Raw genomic sequence first — 24,702 nt, 5'->3', positions numbered from 1 at the left:
AGCAAAAAAATCGGTTGTGTCAGAGGTTAAATAGCTCTGCTGCTGCTTAAAACCAGGTTTGCTCTGGACTTCAAAGGCACTGGGGTTTCTGCCTCCTTTTCAAAGAAACCCTATGGCAAATCTGGAGGCAAAATCCAGCCAGGAATGTGGGCTGGAATGCAGTGACCCACCAGCACATGATCCCCTCCCTGTGCCAGGGAGCAGGTGATCAACTCCCACCTCCCACCCAGAGCTGAGCCTGGGGCACTGGGAAGAGGCAAGGTGCTGCTCTGGCGGAGTCTGCAGGGTTGTGTTGGCTTGCCATGGCCCTGCTCAGTGACTGAGGGATGCATCATCTGAGAGAAACACAGGAACAGATGGTAGAGGGAGTTACAGTGGGAGGAAAACCCAATTAGAAGTTCCAGCATGGTTTGTGTTGGGGATATGGATCTTATACCTTAAATAACAGCCAGGAAAAGAGAGATACCAGGCTTTGTCACCCACGGTGGAGAAAATTCTTGTTCCAGGCAGAGAATGATATGAAAAAAACTTTGGTGAAGCTTCTAGGAGGTTTTTCTCTGAAGGGAGAGTGAATGAGGGAGATACACAATGGGCGAGACGGACTTAAGATGTCCAGTGTTGGGCTCAGTATTCCAACAGAGGCTTTTTAGCTTCCCCCTCCTGGAAGAATGTTTAATAATTAAAATATCAGTCTGAGATGTAGAAGTCTGGAGAATATCCCAGATACTCTGCAGGGAATATCCCCAGCCCCTCCTGGCATAAGCACCTTGGCATCAGTCTTGGAGGGGGTCACTTGCACCCTGTTTTGGCTATCCAGAAGTTAATTTTCAGAAGCAGAGAGCATTCTCTGAGCTGGACTCAGGCAGTGGCCCCTCTCAGCCTCAGCTGCTCTAAAATCCCTCATCGCCAGGACAGAGTTTGCAACTTTTTGCCATGCATGGGGATGGAGCTGCCTGGGAAACATTCCTTCCTGGGAGGGGGCCAGGCACTGTGAAAAGGCCAAAGACAGCACATTTCAGCAAGTGCAGCTGGGTGTCCTTTTGCTGGGTGTCCTTTCGCTTGCAAACACATGCCCTAAGTGCAGAAAGCCCCGACCTGTGTTTGTGGAGCTGCTGGTGCCACAGCCCTGCCCTGCCCGGCGCAGCCCTGGCACAGTGGTGGAGCTCTCACCTTCCCCTGCTCTGCCAGAGCTGCTCCCCTGCAGCTGCTGCAGGTGCAGGTGAGGCTGTGCAGGTGAGGTGTTCATGGGAGGGCAAGGAACAGGGTACATGTTCTGGAAGCAGGATGAGGGACTGAGCTAGAAAGAGATTTCTGGCTTTATTCCCTAATTAAAGTGCTACAGAATGAAAAAAAAAAAAAAAAAAGGTTCCTGAATAACAGAAGATATGGGAGGATTAATGTATTTTTGCTCATTCTTTCTCACTGTGTTTTTTTATTTTTCATTAAATTATATTTCTACCTGGTGCTACACTCTTAATTGCCTTGCTGAATATACCAAATAGGTCTCGGATCACTGACTAATGTTGATAAATTATTCTTATGAAACAGATGTGTGTTTTGTGTGTTTTCTGAGGGGTACTCAGAAACAAGGGTCAGAGCTCAGGCATTCCCAGGCCTCATGGTTATGTTAGGACCAAGTCAGCCTAGAAACTCACAGAAGTGACCCTGGTGGAAAGGACTGCCTGTCCTTGAAAGCTTTTTGTTCTTTATAAAGAAGTCCTAGAAATGCTGTTTGGTGAGTTTATTCTGGAATTTATGAGCGTATGAGTTGCACAAACTTTTCCTGATGTAGGCGTATATTAATAAGCCTGCAATACAGTATGGGGTGCTTGCTGTCCTGGAAATCCTCTTTAAATACATCAGTGTCTCTAAAACCTTCCTGCAGCTCAGAGTATGGCCCAGCACATCCCATCTCAGCTTCCACCCATCCACCCTGACACCAGAATAGAAAAAGTATTTATCTGGGAAACAGGCACTTAGAAAATTATTCCTTCACTTTCCCTTTATTTCTGTTAAATAAATTCTGTACTTCCTGGAATAGAGGCTCTGAACTGCTGAACCCAGTCTGAAAGCAACCCAGATAATGAGCTCATTTACATTAATAAGAAATCAACTGTTCCTTTTTGCTGCATTCCCAGGGGAGCAGCTGGTGGTCTGCTTTTTCCATGCAGCCTCCTCCATACTGAAATCCTCAGAAGTATTTGTTTGTCTGAAAATGTTACTGGAAAACAAAATAGGTGATGTGAAAAACAAACAGAGAAAGCCATGGATTGTTCTGGTCAATTAGACCTTTGGAAAGCGGTGAAATGCTTTGTATATTTATTCGATAGCTGCATTCAAGCCTCATGGCTCTTAATTTACACTTTCTCATGTCTGGATCAATCTTCATCTCACTGTCCCCAAGCCTCTCCACTGTTCAGGACAGTGCTAAAAGCTGCCTCACTGTGTGGTTCATTTTAAGACTAATTATCATCAAGGCATGAAAACAGCCTTTTACATTATGTAATTTAGAGTTTGCACATAGACCAAATCATTTTAACTTCAATTATTACTGACCATGTCTGTTTGCATTAGAAAAATGGTACTGGTAATAAAGTGTAAACTATTATGTTGGGGTTTTTTTAAATTTAAATATATTTTCTATTGATTTAGATAGATATATTTTCTATATCTATAGACAGGTATCTATAAAACAAATAGACATATAAATAAATATAGATCTATAGTATCTATAGATCTATAGTAGATAGTCTGTAGATACAGATAAAAGGATACGATTCTAAAAAATTTGATTAGCAATGTGGGTTAATTGTTTAATTATATAAGGATTAAACTCAACAATGCAGTGTTGCACATATTTGCTTTTATTTTTCAAGACTTGTGTTTCCAGCCAGAAACCACAAACTTTCATTGCTATGATGCATTAGTCTCAGCTTGTGCCTGGATGGTTGAAAACGATACTCTGGGGCAAAATTACCTCTAAATGCTCTTGCTTGCTGAATAATAATGATGTTGCATCTCTTTGTAGCCCAATTTCCTTACAGAAAGTAGGAAGGAAGATAACTAAGTAGAAAGAGGCCGTATGGAAGAATCTAATTCATATTTTATAAACACCTTGTAAATTATTTATATTATTACTTTCTCTTCTGAAATGATCAAAACATATTGAAAAGCTGGCCCTTTCTTCCTGTTGATCTGTGCTGAAATGCCTAAAGATCCTCCTTGGGTTTGGTTCCTCAGGATGATGTCGGGTGGGAGCGCAAACATCCCTGTGGGCTGTGCTGCGCTTCCAGCGCGACTGCCAGCGCGGCCTGCCGAGTTAAACCCCGGGAGAAGGGCGCCGGGCTCCTGAAGCAAGCACGAAGAGCTGCAGAGCTCGGCGGCCGTGGCTCCTCTCCCGCGGCTGGTGGGCGAGCCCCAGCAGTGCCCTGGATGGCCAGAGGGCTCTGTCCGATTGCCCTGGGGATTGCTGGCTGCCCCCTGCTCGCTGTGGGGCCACCACCTTGCTCTGGGTGCTCAAGTAAGAGATCTTGTGGGTTTGTAGGTGGTTTAGAGGATGGTGTGCAGCAAAGAAACAAAAAGCTTGCTAGCTCAACCTAAATAAGAGCAATCAAAGGAAAATCCATTCAGGTGGTAAGGAAGAGATGATGAGGTTATTTCTGATGGAGCCAGAGAGAACAGGTACCCGAGGATGTGGGCTGGAGCAGGAGGAGAGGGTGAAAAAGCTCCTGCATTTCCCTGGTCTGCACAAGGCCTGGAAATGGCCAGGTGTTGGTAGAAAATGAAATGCACAGGTGATGGCTCCAGTAACTTCTGGCAGCTGGTGCTGAGCAAGCAGAGCTGAGCTGAGCTGGAGCCTGGGCTGGGGGTCCCTGCTGTCCACAGGGTCACTTTAACCTGCTCCACTCAGTCCTCGGTTCGGCATAAAGCACGTGTGATTTTGGGGATGAGGGCATGAAGGGCCTGGGCAAGCTAAGGCAGATTTCTGTAGTGTATGCTAACTAGGGCAAAATATTTCCTATCTATAGATTTGGGACACAATAATGAACCACCATGCCTCAGGAGATAGGCATTATTTTAATTGACTTGATAAAGTAAATCATAGAGAAAACCTCCTTGGACTCAGAGAGAAAACCTCCTTGGACTCAGAGAGAAAACCTCCTTGGATAGTATAATTACAGACATGGGGTTATAACTCATGAGCCTGCACGCTCAGCTGGCAGTGCAAATAACAAAGAAGTCATTAGCAGAAAGTGAAAGAGGGAGACATATGTTATAAGAATTTCTGCACTTTCTAATCCTTCATTTGTAAACTTCCCTTCATGTTCAGTGCCTTAGTCTTCCTAGATGTGACTGTCACTGCTTGTGATGAAACATCTGATCATTTAAATTTTTCTTCTAAAGACCTAGGTGAAAATGAACACAAGAAAATGCAGAGCCACGCCATTAAATTCATTGACTTCTGTGATATTTGTCAATTTGTGCATTTAACTCTCTGGTTTTCTTTTGCAACTGTATAAAGTGAGATGTGGAACTGCACAGTGCACTTAGTCTTTTTCCTGGGATTTGTATGTGCAGGAACCTGTCAGGGTGCATGGAGCACAGAACCACACACGCAGGCGGAGGGTCTGGATAGAACACTCTGCTTACCTGGTCCTTGTTCTTCTCATTTTGTAATGGCCAGAAATCGAGGTCTCCAGAAATCAGGGGGTTCACATTAGAACTTTGAAGACACTGACAGAAAAAGCATTCCAATATAAAATAACATTTGATGTAATAAAGTTAGAAAATATTCCTGAGCAGTTGGAATTATCTTTGCTCTGACTTGCATAATTAAACCAGCCTAATCTCATGGAGCAGAAGACCCCGGTGACTCTCTGAGAAAGGCCATTCTGTCCCAGGTAGCAGCCAAAGCAGCCTGTTTGTCTAATTCTCACACCCAGAGCTCCTTGTCTCCAAACATCAGCTGTTCTCTCACCTGCAGCTGGCTTTGCATTGCACAATTGCACAATCAAGATGCTGATCTGGTATGGCAGGAGTGTGTGCCAGGGAACATGTGGGTGTCAGGGATCACACGTGTGCCAGGGGCTCTCTGTGTGCCAGGGATCACATCTGTGTGCTGCCATCCCTGCTCTGTGTGTGCTGCCCAGGCTGGCCGTGGTGCCCGGTGCCAGGTGTGGATGGATTTTCTCCGTGCAGGGAGAGTGGTTTGAGGCTGTGCAGGCTGTGGTGTGAGCACTGCAGGTGCCAGACTCACAGCAGGCTGGGCACAGCTCTCCTGCCCTGTGGCCTCAGCCTTGAACAATGACATCTCTAAACCCACTGGCAGCTGCAGTGAGCTGAAGCAGGAACTCAGTGCCAGCCAATGGGAGTTAGATTTTTGCCCACTATATGTGACCATGAAACAGAGCAATAAAGGCTTTAGGTTTTTCCATTCCTTTTTATTTATTTCTGTAGGCTGTAGTAAGGGACCATTGCTTTAAAACCCTTTTGGACATATTTTACAAGACAGAACAGTTTCTGAATGTCACACATTGATCACAGTTTCATACTATTACATGCATATAAAGACACGGATTTTTTTTAATAATTTGTTTTACAGAAACAACTGGAGAGGTCAATAAACTTCAACAAGAATGAATAAATCAAAGTTACAAAAAATGTAAGACTCTAAGTACACTAGTATATGGCTAATGTTGCTGTAATCACCCCAAAATGCCAGGGCATTGAAACATTTCTTAAAAGGGAAGAAAACATCTGCTGGTGCATTGGACCAATATAATTGAGTGAATTCCAATAGAACCCAGTGAAAAGATTGTGCAAGACATGCAGGATCTGCTGGGCACAAACACTGCCCTTCCTTACAGCCACGCTGAGCTGGGTTCCCACTGATTCCCCATTGCACAGGTTAAAAAAACTCTGTGCAAGGCAATGGAGAAACCAGTCCCAGGCCGCCCTTTCTGGGGCACAGCCAGGTTCAGTTTCCAGCTGCAGAAGCAATTTGATCTAAATGTACCAGCACAGCCACAGGAAACGTATTTTCCAGTTTTTATTTGTCGTTAAGAATCACTTTCTTTTTAAAAAGGACCCCACAGCTTTCCTGTCCTGCAGTGGTGATGGGCGCTTGCGGCTGCCCTTGGGGGACGTCCCTGGGAAGCCTTTGGCAGATCCTGGGCATTGGAGGAGACCCGGGCTGGTCCCCGGCCCCAGCATCGGGCACGGGGACACCGGGCACGGGGACACCGGCACAGGGACACTGGGCACGGGGACACCGGGCACAGGGACACCGGGCATGGGGACACTGGGCACAGGGACACTGGGCACAGGGACACTGGGCATGGGGACACTGGCACAGGGACACTGGGCATGGGGACACCGGCACAGGGACACCGGGCACGGGGACACCGGGCATGGGGACACTGGGCACAGGGACACTGGGCACAGGGACACTGGGCATGGGGACACTGGGCACAGGGACACTGGGCACAGGGACACTGGGCATGGGGACACTGGGCACAGGGACACTGGGCACAGGGACACTGGGCACAGGGACGCCGGGCACGGGGACACTGGGCACAGGGACACTGGGCACCGGGACACCGGGCACAGGGACGCCGGGCACGGGGACACTGCCGAGCAGCACTTGCCTCGCTGATGCGCTAAAGTTTCCTCCCTTTTCCGAAACTGCTTCGCTGGCCTGATGAGAGAGCAGCATTCTGCTGCAGGAAGTGGGGGTGTGTTTTTTAATGCTAATCTACTTGGAAAGTGAGTTTGGTTGATAGCTGTGGCTGGCCTTTCTGAGTACAGAATCATGGCTTCAAAATTCGAAGTAAAATGGAGATGCTGGTCCCCCACCCTCCCCCCCCCGAACACATTAGTGGGGAATGGTTCAATGCAAGAGGGATTTTCTACACTGACCACCAAAAAGCCAGAGAATGGGGAAAAAAACCCGTTCCTCACAAACCAACAAAACTGACATAAAATAAATCCCAGGGGTTCTGTGAGCCAACATGTGGCAAACAGTATGTGGAGGCAGTAAGACATAACAGGAAGAAGAGTCATAAATGGCAGAGCTCCTAAATGAAAAATACAGAGTAGAGAAGAACAGATGAATGTTCTTAAGTGCAGATTACCAACAGGATCAGAGTTCGTGCCACAGTTCAAAGTGACCCATGGCCCATCTGCTGGCAGTGTCCTCCCAGCCTCAGCAAGGGCTGTGGGCAGAGGCTGGGACCCTGCTGCAGGGACAGCCAGCTGCCCTGGAGGGATGCTCAGTCCTGTCTGGAATGACTGTCACCCTCTTGCCTCTGTTTCCCACTCCCTCACCCCGCTGGTTTCCAGGGAAGTGCTGTGGGCAGACACCTCCAGCCCTGAGGCCGTACAAAGCTATTCATTTTCCATTAGCTTTTAGAGATATGGCTCCAAATTCTTTACTGATCTAAAGGGGGCACAGTTCCATTGGCCTCAATAGGCTTTATGTTACAGCAGCAAAGAATTTGGCATTTCATAGAAATTCGACTTCCTGGCTTTCATGAGGCTCTAGTTTTGAGGGGTCTTTGTGTGGAGTTCAGCCTTATTATTAATTTTCAAAGGTAGTGTCACTGCAGTCCTGGAAAGACCCCTTTAAAAATAAAGGTTAATCCTTGTTCAGTCCTACAGAGCATCAACAGTATTATTACTAGTCAAAAGGAAGAAGGAAGGTTTTGCTTTCTCTTCTAAGCCTCTAAGACTGAAAACTTCTTGTGCAATGAAGCCAGAATCAAGCAAAGCAAAATTTGGAGTAGTATTTGCAGATATGAACACTTGTGGCATCCAACCATTGGTGTCAAAGGACACTTATTGTGGCTTAGGTAACACCAGCAGCAACGGGGATACACATCCTGGATGCAGACTTCCCGTTTTCCTAAGATTTCCTTTGCCTGGCCGAGACAAAGTTTCAGTGCAAGAGCCTAATGTGATCAGCGTGGGTGTGAGATGTATGTTGGAAAATAAACATCTCTTCTTCAGAGGGCTGGGTGGAGTCTGGGTGCTCCTGTCCTGGTGTGGGAGGGCGAGGTAAGAGTGGTCTGACTAGAAGCTTTCTGTGGTTTTCTTGACTATGCTCTAGCAAACTTGCTGACATGGAAGGTGCATTTTGAAGGGATTTATGTGATTGATGACAATAGATATGGCAGCCTATTGCATTAATTGCTTCCTAAGAAAGAAAAATCCCATTCAACTTTAATATCTTCATTTGCGAACAAGTCTTGCTGATAATCACATGCTAAACTGGGTCTACAGATTATTCCTTTCATTTGAGGATACTTTCTGAAACACCTTTCCAAATTACATCTGGTTCATGTTTATTGTCCATTATGGTGGACATGTAAGAAAATCTCAGAAACAAACAAAAGGAAATGGAACCAAAGCTCTATTGTTGGCAAAAGCATGGTCACTGACCAAACTGCTGGGCCGAATCAGGAAAAAATGTCTGTGCAGAGCTGGAGCGGCCCTGAAGCTCTTCATCGAGCTAAACTTCAACAGGCCATGAGATAGCTTTAGGATGACCATTTATCTCATGGACTTTTTACAAAATTTCTCTGAATATAGCTGTGCATTCAGCTACAAAGGAGCAAAGAGGATCATTATGTAATCAGGTACGTGGACAGATTTTACCATAACTAAATCAAAATCTGGTCTCTTTCTGAATGTTCATGTTTCTCATTCTGCCATTTTTACTAATTTCCTGATTTTCTCTGGGACCAAAAATAAAAATTCCAAAACCCAGCGGGAAATGAAAATCTGGACACTTCTGTTTTAATCCAGGAAAAACTTCTCTGAAGGTGCCTGAGCTTTGTCAGGTCACTGCCTTGAACAAGAGCCTAGATTCTGATGTTTATCCCAAATCCATCATGTCACTATTAGGACAATTAAATTCAAAACCTGTCTCTTCTTTCTGTTCTCAGCTTAATCGATGTAAATCTGGAGAAACTGCAGCCAGGGGTGTTGGGTGACCTTTTCCCTGCTCCACATTTCTCAGCAGGAACATCTCAGTTCCCACAGCCAGTCCCTGGTTAAAGTACCACAAACAGGAAAATACAAAAACATGACAACATCAGACAAACCCCATGACCTTTCACAGATGCACTTCCAGGAGGAATGTTTCAGGTGTTCATCAGAAAAAAAGAAAATAACAACAAAAAGGTTGGGGGATCAGCTGTGTAAATGAACACTGAGAGAGCATCTAATATATTATTCTGTAATACAAAAAGAAGAAATCTGACTTGATTGCCCTATTATAAATTTGCTAAAAATACAGATATATATTTATATTTATATTTATATTTATATATATATAATTTTTTTTAAATCTGAACAGAAAAATAGACTACTCTGGAATGCATGAAAGTCACATGACTTTTCCATACATCAGATACTTATAAAGCCCACACAATGGCAAGCAAGAGGTACAGAGGTAACCAGAACATCTGTACTTTATTCAAGAACTATTTAAAGCCATATTCTCCCCAGCTGGGTGATCCAAATGAACCCCAGGTAGCACTTGTTCTGTGCAGAGCGCTGGCCCAGCGGGGAGGGGCTGGCTCGGAGCCCCGGGAAGCCCTGATGCTGGCCAAAACACAGCGAGTGCTGCACTCAGCAGCTGCAGGGCTTGCTCTGGGATGAGGTGCTCTGTGGAGCTTACCAGCAGAGAGAACGTGGCTTTACAAACCTTGTCTTTGTGATGAGTTGTACATAACCTTGGTATTTACTAGAAACTGTACTGGCCATCCTTCTGTCAAGACATAAATATACAGTAGGTACAAATATTAACAATACATTACAATTTTACAGAAGAGAATACGCTTTTCTTAGAAATGTGTTTCTTATTAGCTGCAAGGGAAGAAAAGGCTACAGTTTATCACAGCCATAGTTGCCAAACAACCTGACCGCCTCAGATGTGTTTCTCATGGCTCGCCCAGGCAGATATTCCCCAGCGTTTGACACACGGCCTGTTCAGGAAGGGAATGTGCGTTCCATGGATTTCTTTTCCTCTCTCTTGCCTTTTTTTTTTTTTTCCTTTCTTCTACCTTTTTTTGACTCTCAAACCTTTCAGAAAAATGTGGATTACACAGGAGACTTTTGTTTTGGGTTGGGGTTTTTTCTGTAAGTGTGCTTAGGTGAAGTTTTTAAGAAAAGGCACTGAGAAATCTACTGCAAAGTCAATGCTTTTTTCCTCTGTTCAAGGCTAAAATTAAAATAATCTTTAGCCTCCTGGTTAAGAAAACTGCACCCTCTCTTTCCACACACAAATATATATATATATATATATATATATGTATGTATATATGTATATGTGTGTATGTGTGTATGTGTGTATGTGTGTATGTGTGTGTGTGTTCTCTACGTATATCTGTAGGTATGTGTTAAAAGCGATGTTGATGGTATAAAATACAAGCAAGTGCAGACATCACACGTCCAGAGGGTCCTTGCAGGTATGATGTTTTCTGCAGCAGCAGGTCAGGCTCTGTCAGCTTGCTTGACACTTGGTGCACAGTAAATTTGCAGACCTGAATTCCAAATATCAGTGATTAAACCACCCCCTTTAGCTCGGTGCAAGAGATGTTGTCTGTTTTCCCCAACCCCTATGAACTTTGGGAAACATGTATCAGACAAACAAAAATGAAATTGTCTTTCTAGGATCTATAGGACTGGGTGAACATTATGTTTTCCAAGCACTGCCTTTCCTTTGCAATGAGTACAGATTTCGTCTACCATAGCTTTAGCTTAGAGTAGATTTCCCAGTGCTTACATTATATATATGTGTATTATGCACACACACACTTATATAGATACATACTTCATATTCAGACTTTATTTCATTAAAATAAATTAAACATACTTCCTTTTTAATTGGGCACAAAATGAGAGCTACATCTTTGTACACAAATAAGAAAGAAATGCTCTTCAAGCATATTATATGCTTAATTTTAAATTATTTGCTTTCTATAAGAAATCTATAGGACTTTGGCTATTCAGACTTAATAGGAAGATTTTTAAACGATACTTTTGAATTTGACTTTCAAAAGTGACTCAGTAAAATGCTACTTTAAAGGTAGGACTAAATAGATGACATAAGGTGTGTGTCATGAGCGATCACGCAAGGCAGACAGAGGGCCTTTGGTTACAAGGAGAGTTGCACCAGTTGATTATCAGATAAAAATGATAGAACTGTTGATTTATACATTTTCGTCAGTGCCATCTATAAACCAAATACATCAATTTGGATGAGAGTGTGGTAAATACTACACTATATGGCTATATTTAAATACGTTCACTTTCGTGATATGTAAAATATGACTTTTTTTTCCACATGAAAGCATCAGCTCTAAAAATATTTAACTTCGAAATCACTATTACTTTATTAAAAAAAATTCCCTGATTTCTTTTCTTTTTACATTTGTGCTGATGGCAGACATGACCGATCACTGAAACACAGAGATTATATTATAACTGTTCTCTTTAAGATTTCTTGTTGCCGCTCTGCAGGCTCAGAAAGCCACAGAATAAATCAGTATTTAAAGCTTATCTGCTGGAAAGTTACTTTTCAGTTTTTCGCGACGACTCAATCTCAAGCAGTATCTCAGCAATACGTCGGCTCCTCTAAGTACACTTGTAGTTACTATGGCCAAATGCTGCCCCGGGCAGAGCTCCGGGCGGAGCGGCGCTCGGGGCTGCGAGCGCGGGCGGGAGCGGCGCAGCTCGGACAAAGCGAACACCGCCGGAGCCCCGAACCCGAGCCCGAGCCCCGGGCCCCGAACCCGAGCCCGAGCCCCGGGCCCCGAACCCGAGCCCGAGCCCCGGGCCCGGCTCCTCCGGGGCTCCCGGGGCTCCCGGGCTCCCTCTGCCCCGGCCCCGCTCAGCTCCTCCCGGCTCGCCCTGCTGCGCCGCCGGGGATGCTCCGGAGCGGAGCGGAGTCAGTGCCAGGCACGGCTCCGTGCCGAGGAGACGCCGGGCACAGCCATCCTCACAGCCCACGCTAGCTCCTAGAACACAAATGTGCTTATTGCTTTTGTCCGTACGTGCTGCACTCGCTATTGCGGGTTACAGACGGTGCTGCACGGCCGGGACGGACACGCGGCTACATTCAGGACTAACCAACACTTGTTTTTTACAGTAGGAAGGAACAAAATGCAGTGGACTCGAGTGGCTTCGGGGGGTCTTCCTCCCACGTGTGCCCCTCTGCTCCCACGTCCCGTGTCTCAGCTCATCCCCGGACCCGCTGCCTGCGCATTGCTACACCCCCGGCAGGACCTCAGGGTCAGCTCAGGAAACGCTCGGTGACGGAGTCATTTACAACTGAGTTTTACGGTAGAAACAGAGAACAACATAAAAGGTTACCATCACAGTTATCACAGGACAACCTGTGACTTGCTACAGGCTTGTAACAAATCACAGTCACAACAAGAGGCACAAATTAAAGTAGTGCTTGGTTAAAGTGCTTGATTGTTACACTCTGCTATCCTACTCCAGCATTGCAACAACGACAACAAAAAGTCAACATAAAGTGCTTTTCCCCCCCCCACCCCGAGATTAAAAACCAAAGACAAATTTTTCCTACTCAATTTGACATAACTTTATTGAAACAATAATATTTTAAAAACCTAGGCTGGTGGCTGCTAGTTCTGTTAACTTAAAATGGTCAGATCTTTTTTTTTTTCCTTTCCTCTTTATTTTCTTGTTTCCTTTTAAAATGACTGGATGTTATTAAAACCTCAGGCCTGATTCTCCTGCCTCTCACAGCTGCTTCGTGCCACGGCCCTGCAGGAGCCTCTCCTGCCCGGCCTGCTGGCGAGAGGGAGCACAGCCAGGCCTGGGATGGGTCACTAACGAATCCCTCTTTTTGCATATTTATGTAACACTTGCATATCTTTCACTGCGCTGCTTGGGCGCAAAAAGCTTCGGACCAACCTGCTCCTCTCCCGGCCCTGGGCGAGGCTGGGCCACGGGGCCCGGCAGTGCCTGGCACGGGCAGGGCAGCGGCGAGCCCCGGGCGGCAGGGCGAGCCAGCCCCGGGCACGGCCAGCCCCGGGCAGGGCGAGCGAACCCCGGGCAGGGCGAGCCAGCCCCGGGCAGGGCGAGCCAGCCCCGGGCACGGCCAGCCCCGGGCAGGGCGAGCGAACCCCGGGCAGGGCGAGCGAACCCCGGGCAGGGTGAACAAACCCCGGGCAGGGCGAGCGAACCCCGGGCAGGGCGAGCAAACCCTGGGCAGGGTGAACGAACCCCGGGCAGGGTGAGCGAACCCCGGGCAGGGTGAGCGAACCCTGGGCAGGGCGAGCGAACCCCGGGCAGGGCGAGCGAACACCAGGCAGTGTGAACAAACCCCGGGCAGGGTGAACGAACCCCGGGCAAGGTGAGCCAGCCCCGGGCACAGCCAGCCCCGGGCAGGGCGAACCAGCCCCGGGCAGGGCGAGCGAACCCCGGGCAGGGCGAGCCCCGGGCAGGGCGAACCAGCCCCGGGCAGGGCAAACCAGCCCCGGGCAGGGCGAGCCAGCCCCGGGCAGGGCTCCAGCCGCCGTGCCCAGCCCGTCCTGCTTCTGCAGGGCTCCTCCGGCCTCCCCGTGGGCCACGCACTGGCCCCGGGGCAGCTGCTGCTTCTAGCAGAGGGCAATTGCAAGTCTCACTATGTCCTAGGGCATGTTTGGAGTTAGATACAAGTGGTGCAACTCACCCTGCTAATATTTCAAAAGAAAACATCAGGTCCTACAGGATATCAGATTGTTAAACACAGAAAGAGCATTTTAAGAATTGGTTTCTCTAGACCATTAATTGTTTCAAGTGCTTTTCACTTAGATTTTCCAATAATGCAAGTGTTCCCTGTTACCTTTAAACATAATATCCATCAGAGAAAGCTGTAGATGGGGAACCGCTGCCCTGAAGCAGTGAGCATTGTGTTTTTGAAAGCTTTATACCAACCCCAGCAATTTATTCCAGAGTTCAAATCTGGCTGCCTTGGCATCCTTTATGGAACTAATGCAAATCAGATGTTAATATTTCCAAAAGGAGCTCTAGCGTTCAAGGGGAATGGATGGATATTTGGTCACATTGGCTTCACTGGACAACATGAAAGGAGATCAATGTGTGATCATGATTTGCAATCATTTTTTTGACTGATGTGGGCAATGTCTTTAGAGTTGTTTCAGAGAAGGACATTTTCACAAACCCACACTGGACCTCCCCCAGACTTTTAGAAACGGGTGGCTTGTTTCAGCCAAGTTCATGCCATGCAGAAGCTCTTTTGTTTGTGTTGACTGTGAAGATATTCCTTTAAACTCTCAGTAAGTTCTTTCAGACCCCACCTCAGATGCTTTGATCACGTGTGCTAGCATGTCCTCCGCTGCCTGGTAATACATGGACTTCTGGGGAAATGTGATTTTCTAGTCTGACAGTCTCCTGATTGCCCTGGGTTCTTCCAGTGATACCTTCCATAGAGTAAATGCAGTTCTGCCCTATCAGCTTAGGGGAGGTGGGTAAAGCTGCAGCTTCTAGATGGTTCTTGTCTGTTCTATAAACATGGTCCTTTTGCTTTAGATAGCCACTGTTTGCAACACTGTACTTGGGACTCACATTTCCAGGAGGACTTGAATCATACATCAGCTGACCTTCATCATCAGTGTCAGCATCTATGTATTTGTGTATACCAGCATCATGGAAGTTGAAAGCTATGGCTGCCTGGGACTCTGGTGACTTTGGGGGGGTCCTTGCACTCGCAGTTGTGTAGATCGAGGTTTCTGGGCTCATGAGAGACCTGTCAGAGAGTAAGGAAGAATCTGTGGCAGCAGCAGCAGCTCCCCGGCTCTTGAGAGGGTCTGGATATGTTCTCAGTACATTTGATGCTGGTACTAATGTGCTGGTGTCCTCTTCCATGAAGTTGACTTTCAGAGATCTCAGTTTTAAAGGGTTACTGGCCTTTATGGAGCTTTTGGGACTTTCAATAAAGAAAGCAGAACGGTGGCTGCTTTCGGAGCTTGGGTTCATTTCCACATACCTGGCACTGCTCCCCTCGGGCCTGCTCTGCTCCTGGATGACGTTGATGCCCCCCTTGCAGGGCAGGGCAGTGAGCGGGCTGTGCGAGAACCGCGCGGGGTCGGGGAACTCGGCGGCGCAGCTGATGAAGCTGTCGATGCTGGACATGCTCCTCATGTCCACGATCCCGTCGGTGCGAGTCGCCAGCAGCGGCACCATGGGGCCAGGAAGGGTTTCCATTTCCAGCTCTTCCTTTTGCTTTCCAGCTTGACTCGACTCTTTAGTGATAAGGTTTGGCTGGGACTGAGTCTTTGCCATTTTGTTGTACATATCCTCCAGCTGCTGGACATTTAGGTGTTGGGGACTCGAAGATGACCTGGCTTTTTCTGGGGATCCTTGCTCCTTAGTTTCAAAAGATTTACTAGAACTAGTTTCAGAGAGTGTTCTCTTGGTCCATTTCCATTTGCTTGGAGATAAATGATTGTCCTGGACTTTATCCTTTTTCGCTATGCTTTCTCCATTCTTTTCAACCACAATGTCCATGAGTTCTATGCTACGGGCAAATGCATCTTTCATGTTCATGGAAACAATACTGCCATTTCTTTTTGCTCTTTCAAGAGCTTCTCTGCGCTTAATGGCTTTCTCCTGCCTCTTCTGCTCTTTGTAAAACTCTGAGAAGTTATTGACAATAATTGGGATGGGAAGAGCTATCACCAGCACACCAGCAATGCAGCACAGTCCTCCTACTATTTTACCCAAAAGAGTTTTGGGGTAAATGTCTCCATAGCCTACTGTTGTCATGGTGATTGTTGCCCACCAGAAAGAAGCTGGGATGCTCTTGAATTTTGTATCATCCTCATCCTTTTCTGCAAAAAACACTAAACTGGAGAAGATCATAATGCCCATAGCCAGAAACAAGATGAGTAATCCAAGTTCATTGTAACTCCTCCTCAGTGTAAACCCCAAGGACTGTAAACCCGTTGAGTGCCGGGCAAGTTTTAGAATCCGAAGTATCCTCATAATCCGAAATATTTGGACCACTCTTCGTACATTTTGGAACTGAAGTACACTTTTGTTGGATTCTGTGAGGAAGATAGTAACATAGTAGGGTAAGATGGCCAGCAAATCTATAGCATTCAGCGGGCCTTTGAAAAACTTCCATTTCTTAGGGGAGGAGAGGAACCGCAGGAGGTATTCCATTGTAAACCACGCAATGCACACTGCTTCCACGTGGGCGAGCTGGGGGTTATCCGTGGTCTGCCCAAATTCATCCACGCCTTGTAGTTCAGGAAGTGTATTAAGGGACAAGGCAATTGTAGATAGTACAATAAACATGATGGAAATGATTGCCAAAATCTGGAAAGGAAAGAGAAAACAGTGAGTTAATCTCAGAATACAAGATGCTGTCTCTTGCTGCCGTTAACACATGGCTGCATTTTCACTCACACGTTGCAAGACGCATTTTGCTCAGTACACAGAAGTCAGATAACCAATGCATCCTGAGCTGAGTTTATTTTGGAAGCTGTTTTAGTTATGGCAGATGCATAAAGGAGATAAAGCATCTACTTTGACTTCTGTGCTTTCATCTCCATGCAGTCAAGGAACATGTAAGGAACAGCTAGGACGCCAGGAGGGCTGTGAAGCAGCAGGAGCTTTTGATTAACTACTAATTAGGTGCCCAACAAGGCCCATCTGGACAACAAGCTCTGAAATTTAAGCAAGAAGAAATGCAACTGTGAATACATTATTTCATCGGAGCAATGTCCTCCATTTAATGAATGGTTACTGCTGTAATTTGGGGTGCTGATGGCTGATTTACAGAGATGTGCGTACAATTCTACTACATAAGCATACAAATAATACACTCTTGTTTAATGACTCATCTCTAATTCAATTTTTGATGGTTGTGAAAAACATGAAAACTTCACCAAGCTTTCTAAGCCATTTTGAGTTTTCTGGAGGAGAGAGCAAGCATCTGAGCAACCAAATTAGACACTGAGACAGCCAAGGCAGGACAGGTTCAGTCACTGGGGGCTCACATGTCTCAAACTCAAGAGAGTAAAATGTAAGTCAAGTGTCTCATGGTGAAGTGTGGGGAAATTTAGATGTTAATTACTTCTTCATGGTGGCTTGTTACAAAAGACCATCTCCTGGAGACCAGGCTCTCTGAGAAGCAGAGAGCCTGATTTGCTTTCCTAGAAGGCTCTTTTGGTGGTTTTGCTGTCACTTCATTGTTTACAACCCACCATTTCTGAAAATTTGGAATATCTGCAATGGTAATTTCAATTAGTTTTGCTTGGCTTTATTTCTGCCCACTATACATGGAAGGGCTTATTTGTAGGCTTAGATGTGTATACCTGTTGGGTTTTATCTCCTTCACTTTCAGTGTAAATATTAACACTCCATCTTTATGCAGTGAATAGCATCCAGCAGCAGTAATTGGTGTCAAACCTTCTGTTTCCTTTGATATACCTTCCTGCTTTGAAGATCAAGGCAATGCCAGATGAATATAAATAAATGAACTGGGAGATCTAAGGGTAAAATATGATTTTGGCTTAGGAGATTTAGCTGCAAAGCTAAGCGATAAACAGACATTTATAATTTCTCCCACAACCTGCAGCGAGATGTCACTTGTGCTCCCAAGATACAGATTTTCCCCCTTACTCATCTACTGCAACCACATCCTTGGGAATCTTCTTAGGCTAAGAAAAACTTCTAAATGTGAGTTGATTCTCCTCAGTTATTCAAGACACTTTTCCATTGGAAAGTACATAAAACTGAGATGGAGTATCTCCAGCAGGGTTTAGAAGATCCTTCTCCTTCTGTAAGAGATACCTTGTCCTGGTAGCATCTACCATCCACCAAAAGCCACCCACGGAGCAGTTGTGCACAGAAAACTGGATCCAGCTGCTGTCAGGCTTTAGCACTGTTCAGTTGCACAGGGCTCTGTCCCAGAGTATTTACAGTCTGGGATTTCAGATTATAGAAATCACCATCTGTCTCTCTAATAAGGTTTCCCATCTTGGCTGTACTGAACCTCTAGCTTGGCAGCTCTTGTATTTTCCACTGTCAGTAATGAGAGACAGAAAACTGGAGGGAAAACGTTTTCACTCCCAGGGGGGCCTCCAGGGATGTTCTGCATTGCAGGCAGCCTTTTCATTCCATTCCTGGCCTTTCCTCCTCTCTTTACTCTTCCAGATTCACTTCTCTTTAACAAGAAAGCCAATGGGACCAATTTCAACTTGAGCAGAAACAATCCCTCTGCAGTGCATGAGGCTCCAGCTCTTACAAACTGGAAATCTTTTTTCCAGTCACTGTAAAAAAGCACCTGTGGTCCCTGTTCCAGAGCACTGACCCCAAATCTCACTGCTTCTCCAGCTGCTCACAGCTGCATGACATGGAAGGAAGCATGGGACACGGCCTCCTCCTGTGGCACTGATCTCCACAATTCCTCAAAAGGCATTAAACATGGCCTTGTGCTCATGAGAACTTTGGATGGGCAATCAAAGAGCTGAGGCTGAACAGGCTCAGGCACAGGAAGGTCCCCAGAGCTCAGGCTTGGGCTGGCAGAAGGGACAGGGACAGGAAAGGTCAGCATCAGAGGCCTGTTAGATTTTGTGAGTGCTGCTGAAGTGTCCCTGTCACTTATGGAGCAAGCTGTCCCTGTCCCAGGTCTGGCTGCTGGCCTAGCTGGCACGTGTAGGCTGTTTTTTGGGATCAGGGAAGGCACCTCCAGCATCCCTGCAGGAGCATCCAGAGCTGCTGACTTGGATGCCCTAAAAATGCACAACTAAAATTGGAAAAGCTTGCAGCCTAAAATTCAGAAGCAGAGGAAAAAAGCAGGAGTCACCACCAGCTAAAATGAGTGAGTGAGGACACGTTTGTGTCCCTGCATGGTGGAGCCCCAGCTGTGACAAGTGTTCCCCAGGGTCCCCGCGCTGGCTCCAGCCAAGCTCAGGGCAGGAGCCCGATGGACCAGGCTGGGCTGGGTGGGCACCCTCAGCAGAGCAGCACAGACACTGCTGCAGCTGCTCTAAAGCTGACAGGGGCTGAGGCTGGGTTTCCCCACACAGCTTTCAGACCATTTCCAATACCAGCTTGTGTGAGGGAAGCTCTGCAGTCCCCTTCCTCTTTGCGTCTCTGTATTTTCTCTTGCATTTCACCTGTAGCAATACACCATAAATTGTGAAAATCCCCTCAGGTACTTTACCAGGTTGATTGCAGAAGGTATTGGAAGGAGCTCTAATGATGGCCCTGGCTTGTGGTGCAAGTCTCAGTATGGGGAGGATTTCAAGAAAAAAGTTCTCCTCCACTAAATCAGGTGTTTCACAAAGGCTTTGGTGGAGTGAGTCTCTGGATTGCTGTTATGGTTCCTTTGTGGAAGCTAAATAACCCAAGAACAGGCAGGGCAGGGCTTTGGATGGATTTAAAGTAGTGATTAGCATGGTTGTACACACATGCTGGTTATTACACATGCAAATGGACAAGCAAGCTGATTTTGGGAGCAAGTGTAGCCAGTTTGTGCAACTGCTATTTCCTGAGGCAAGATGGATGTGCCGTGCCATGCTGGCAAGTCTTTAATCCCCATCTCCTCCAAAATCCCCCCCAAAACTAGGCAGGGCACCTCTAGCTGGCACCTGTCAGGAAATAACCACCTGCCCCGGTGAGAGTGGCCCCAGAGGTTCCTCCTTTGTGATGGCAAGGTCTGTGCTCCTCCTGGGAGAAAGCTGCTCAGGAGTTTCCACCTCTCTCTCTGCAGGAGCAGTTTGTGTGCTCACCCCACAGTTGGCACAGAATGAGGAGTTTTAGCCAGGAGGGACTAACCCAGCACTGAGGTTTGGTGATATTTATTGCTTGGTTGTTTTCTTTGCACTGCTAAAAACCCTGACAGAGATAAAGGCATAAGACAGGAGACTTTCAAGGCCATTAAAATTTATGAGAACTGGCTGTCCCAATCCCATAGATGGCTCTAAAATCTCAGGGTAAGCATCCGAGATCTCTCTGCTCGTGGCAACATGCCCTATACTTTTTCTGTCTTCATACTTGGTAATGAAGCTGATATAGCAAGGAGAAGGGGTGGTGTGTGGGAGAGAGTAGGAGGGTGTTTGAATATAGATTCGATATTCTTGGAAATACGATGAGGAAATTGTTATGTAATCAAGAAGTTCAATAATGGTTTTGTCTAATGTGCTTTTTTAGCTCCATCAAGGCCTGCAGAATAAATCTGGCATGAGGACCAGGTTTCATTCATATGCTCCATTTACCAAGGGATTTTTCCTGCAGCCCCTCTTGCTTTCCCAAGCTACAATACACTTTGAGTCAGACTGTCCAGCTCCATCCTGCCACGCCTGTGCCAGCCTCTGTCTCCCCAGGCTCTGAGAAACAGAGCACAGTGTATTTTCAGCAATATCCCACGTGCTGCACAGTGCAGAAACAGATGGAGAGTTCCTTAATCTCCTCCCTACTTGATTCTGCACAGGAATAACATCTCCTGCTCACAGCAGCTATACATGTCTGCAGTATTTATTGACAGGGACTTGTTTTAGGAAACATCTCTTCACTAGAAAATGCCTATTTATTCATAAACTGAAAGAGTTTGCAGAACACAGTCACTTCTGATGTCAAGATTCTGACCACCGGGCTTGTAGGATGTCTTTTCTGAAAAATGCTGAAGCCATAATGAAGGGTAACACTTGCTTCTTGCATCATGGCAAGCTGAGCCAAAGTGGAAGATATGGTTGCAAGGGAAGTACAGAGAACTTTAATCCACTTTTTTCATGTGGAAGGATGTTAAGATGTAGTGTAAGACCTTGAATCTCCAAACCCCTTAAGTTCTGCTGGTTCCTGTTAGTTTTCCCTGACCTGGCCCTTTACATGCCACTTGGAGGCACTGCCCCCACGGGGTCCTTGGGGACCCTCTGCTCCAGGAGGGCTCTGCACACACAGCTCAGCTCAGCTCCCTCAGTGCCCTGACACAGCCTGCAGGACAGCAAAGCCCTACACTGCTCTGCAGGCACTACTGCACAGCACAACATCCATAAAACCAGCATCAAGATAAAGTCACTTCTGTTTTGCTTTGGAAACATATGGGATCTTAATTTTGACATTTGCCTGGAAAAGCAAAGATTGAATAATGTTTAATTATTTGATTTCAATTGCAGCTGTAATAAATTTATCTGTTGGGAGAGTAAGTAAGTCTATTTAGTTTAAAAAGGATACTTCTGCTGATTCTGTGTCAATGCTTCGTTTGCCTACAGGTGCCCAGAGAGCTGCAGCTGCTGCTGACTAAGGTATAGTGGGCAGAAAGTCGCCTTCAGGCAGAGCTGGCTGTAAACTCTTTAATACGCTTAAGAACATGTTTAGTTGTCAGAGAGCTATCAAACTCCATTAAATAATGAATGGTGTCAGTCTTCTTTCAGAGCAAAGCCCAGATGTAAATGGTGCACTGGAGAAGAAAATTATAGATGAATGAATATACTGAAAAGGCAAACTTGAAAAACATACACTGCCTTTAGACATCAGTGCAGTGACAGTTCTCAGGAGAGGATGAGAGGGAAGCATCTGTCCTATTTCTGCTGCTGCTAGCATGGGGAAATCAAAAAAGAAAACAAATGAATGGCACATAGAAGCTGAAGTTTCCCGTTCTGTTCCTGGCCTTGCCTCGTGCCCAGGATGATGAAACCCCAGCGAGCAGCACTGCTAGGAGACATCCACCTCCAGCCCTGGTCAGGGCCGAAGCAGGTCCTCCCTGCAGTCCGTGCAGACAACCCTGCTGCTGTCCTCGGGCAGAGCTGGGCTGGCTCTGGGCACCGCTGCCAGCAGCCCTGCCCGGCTCCTGCTGCCCTCCTGCTGCCCTCCCCTGCTCCTGCTGCCCTGCCCGGCTCCTGCTGCCCTCCTGCTGCCCTCCTGCTGCCCTCCTGCTGCCCTCCCCTGCTCCTGCTGCCCTCCTCTGCTCCTGCTGCCCTCCTGCTGCCCTCCTGCTGCCCTCCCCTGCTCCTGCTGCCCTCCTGCTGCCCTCCTGCTGCCCTCCCCTGCTCCTGCTGCCCTCCTGCTGCCCTGCCCGGCTCCTGCTGCCCTCCTGCTGCCCTCCCCTGCTCCTGCTGCCCTCCTCTGCTCCTGCTGCCCTCCTGCTGCCCTCCTGCTGCCTTCCTGCTGCCCTCCCCTGCTCCTGCTGCCCTCCCCTGCTCCTGCTGCCCTCCCCTGCTCCTGCTGCCCTCCTCTGCTCCTGCTGCCCTCCTGCTGCCCTCCTGCTGCCCTGCCCGGCTCCTGCTGCCCTCCTCTGCTCCTGCTGCCCTCCCCTGCTCCTGCTGCCCTCCCCTGCTCCTGCTGCCCTCCCCTGCTCCTGCTGCACTGCCCGGCTCCTGCTGCCCTCCCCTGCTCCTGCTGCCCTGCCCAGCTCCTGCTGCCCTCCTGCTGCCCTCCTGCTGCCCTCCTGCTGCCCTCCTGCTGCCCTCCCCTGCTCCTGCTGCCCTCCTGCTGCCCTCCTCTGCTCCTGCTGCCCTCCCCGGCTCCTGCTGCCCTCCCCTGCTCCTGCTGCCCTCCTGCTGCCCTCCTGCTGCCCTCCTCTGCTCCTGCTGCCCTCCCCTGCTCCTGCTGCCCTCCTCTGCTCCTGCTGCCCTCCTCTGCTCCTGCTGCCCTGCCCGGCTCCTGCTGCCCTCCCCTGCTCCTGCTGCCCTCCTCTGCTCCTGCTGCCCTCCCCGGCTCCTGCTGCCCTCCTCTGCTCCTGCTGCCCTCCCCTGCTCCTGCTGCCCTCCTCTGCTCCTGCTGCCCTGCCCGGCTCCTGCTGCCCTCCTCTGCTCCTGCTGCCCTCCTCTGCTCCTGCTGCCCTCCCCTGCTCCTGCTGCCCTGCCCTGCTCCTGCTGCCCTCCTCTGCTCCTGCTGCCCTCCCCTGCTCCTGCTGCCCTCCTCTGCTCCTGCTGCCCTGCCCGGCTCCTGCTGCCCTGCCCGGCTCCTGCTGCCCTCCCCTGCTCCTGCTGCCCTGCCCGGCTCCTGCTGCCCTCCCCTGCTCCTGCTGCCCTCCTCTGCTCCTGCTGCCCTCCCCTGCTCCTGCTGCCCTGCCCTGCTCCTGCTGCCCTCCTGCTGCCCTCCTCTGCTCCTGCTGCCCTGCCCGGCTCCTGCTGCCCTGCCCGGCTCCTGCTGCCCTCCCTGGCTCCTGCTGCCCCCTCCCCTGCCCCTCTGCCTCCAGCGGGCTGTCCCTGGGCGCCGCTGCCCCCAGCCCTGCCCGGCCGCCCCCGCCTCCCGCACCTCCCGCCGGGCTCTCCCTGGAAGGAGCTGCGGGCGCAGGGCGGCCGGGGCAGCCCCAGGCACAGAGCGGACCTGCCGGACCTGCCGCTGCGGCCGGCTCCTCACGGACCGACCCTTCCCCGCCCTGGGGCCCCCTCAGCTGCATCTCCCACTCCCACCGTCTGTCTTGCGCTCAACCAGACAGAGGTCTGGACTCAGAAAAAGCAAAAAAAAAAAAGCAAAAACAACAACAAAAAAGCAAAGCAAATATAATATATATAAAGATATAAATATAATATAAATATGTATTTATTTTATATTTATTTATATTAAATATATATTTTTATATACTACAAATGTGTAATATATATTATATAAATATAATATAAATATATATTTATATAAATATAAAATATAAAGCAAAAGCATAAAAAAAAGCCTGCCTTTCACCTCAGCACTGGTGAGTGCTTGAGAACAGCTCTGCAAGATGCCTTTGGGATTTTACCCTGCACCAGGGAGAGACAATGCTCGTGATCGACTCCCACCATGCAGAGCAGTCTGCTCAGCCTCAGACACTATTTACAGGGGATGCTGAGCTCCAAGTGTTGGTGTTTGCAGGAGTAGTTGTGGGAGGGTTTTTTTTTTAATGGTTAAATTCAATCAGGAATGTGCCAAGATAGCATGAAATCAACTAAATGTAATTAAGCAAAAACTATTAGCTTGATTGCTAAACCAGTCTTCCTCTCATAAATATGCATGAGAATAATTGATATTAATTCTTTTCAAATCGGAGGCACATTAGTCCTGCATATTATAGTGTAGAATTTTTTGGAAGACTAAACCAGTTCCACTGCTGCTCTCTCACCAAAAGGCATAATTAGTCTTGCTGCAGGGACATTTACCGAGTCATTGATGCCATCCTGAGTTGCCACATAGAGAGGAAATTAGAACAGAGTTCAAGTGATGTTTTGTCTGCAAAAAAGGATGACCTGTTTAACATTTCTTCCAGAAATGTGCTAGGAAAAGTGGCAAATCCATTTATCAGCATCAGCCACACTAATGGCATTCTGAAGAGATGGGGAAGCCTGCAGAAACAGTAAATCCCTGTGGACAGAAATATACTGAAATATATATAATATATATATTTCTATAATATATTTCTGAAATGTATTGCAGGGGCAATATCCTCTCCTGTTGAATGTGCTTGAAACCATCATGGCCCTGTCAGCTGGCTGTCCGGGTGTCCAAGTGTCTGAGTGTCCGGGTGTCCAGGTGTCTGGATGTCTGGGTGTCCGGGTGTCCAGGTATCTGGGTGTCCGGGTGTCTGAGTGTCCAAGTGTCAGGGTGTCCAGGTGTCCGAGTGTCCGGGTGTCCGGGTGTCTGGATGTCTGGGTGTCTGAGTGTCTGCGTGTCCAGGTGTCTTATGTCCGAGTGTCAGGGTGTCCGGGTGTCCAGTTGTCTGGTGTCTGGGTGTCC

At 47.8% G+C, this 24,702-nt stretch overlaps 1 protein-coding gene across 3 annotated transcripts in view; it reads right to left on the bottom strand.

The window, feature by feature from the left end:
- Positions 1-5,420: 5,420 nt before the first annotated feature.
- Positions 5,421-24,702, bottom strand: part of KCNB1 (potassium voltage-gated channel subfamily B member 1) — a 110,972-nt gene continuing 91,690 nt past the window's right edge. For 2 of the 3 annotated variants that reach the window (XM_021539216.4, XM_021539215.4), the window contains exon 3: positions 5,421-16,359. In XM_021539216.4, the coding sequence (XP_021394891.1) occupies positions 14,338-16,359 (2,022 nt within the window). In that variant the 3' untranslated portion in view covers positions 5,421-14,337. The remainder of the gene's footprint in view (positions 16,360-24,702) is intronic. The other variant, XR_014949718.1, reaches the window with a different exon arrangement.

Source organism: Lonchura striata, chromosome 20, assembly GCF_050655825.1.
Source record: "Lonchura striata isolate lonStrDom1 chromosome 20, ASM5065582v1, whole genome shotgun sequence".
Classification (NCBI taxonomy): domain Eukaryota; kingdom Metazoa; phylum Chordata; class Aves; order Passeriformes; family Estrildidae; genus Lonchura; species Lonchura striata.
Note: the sequence above shows the minus strand (reverse complement) of the source record. Positions and strands in the feature narration are given on the sequence as shown.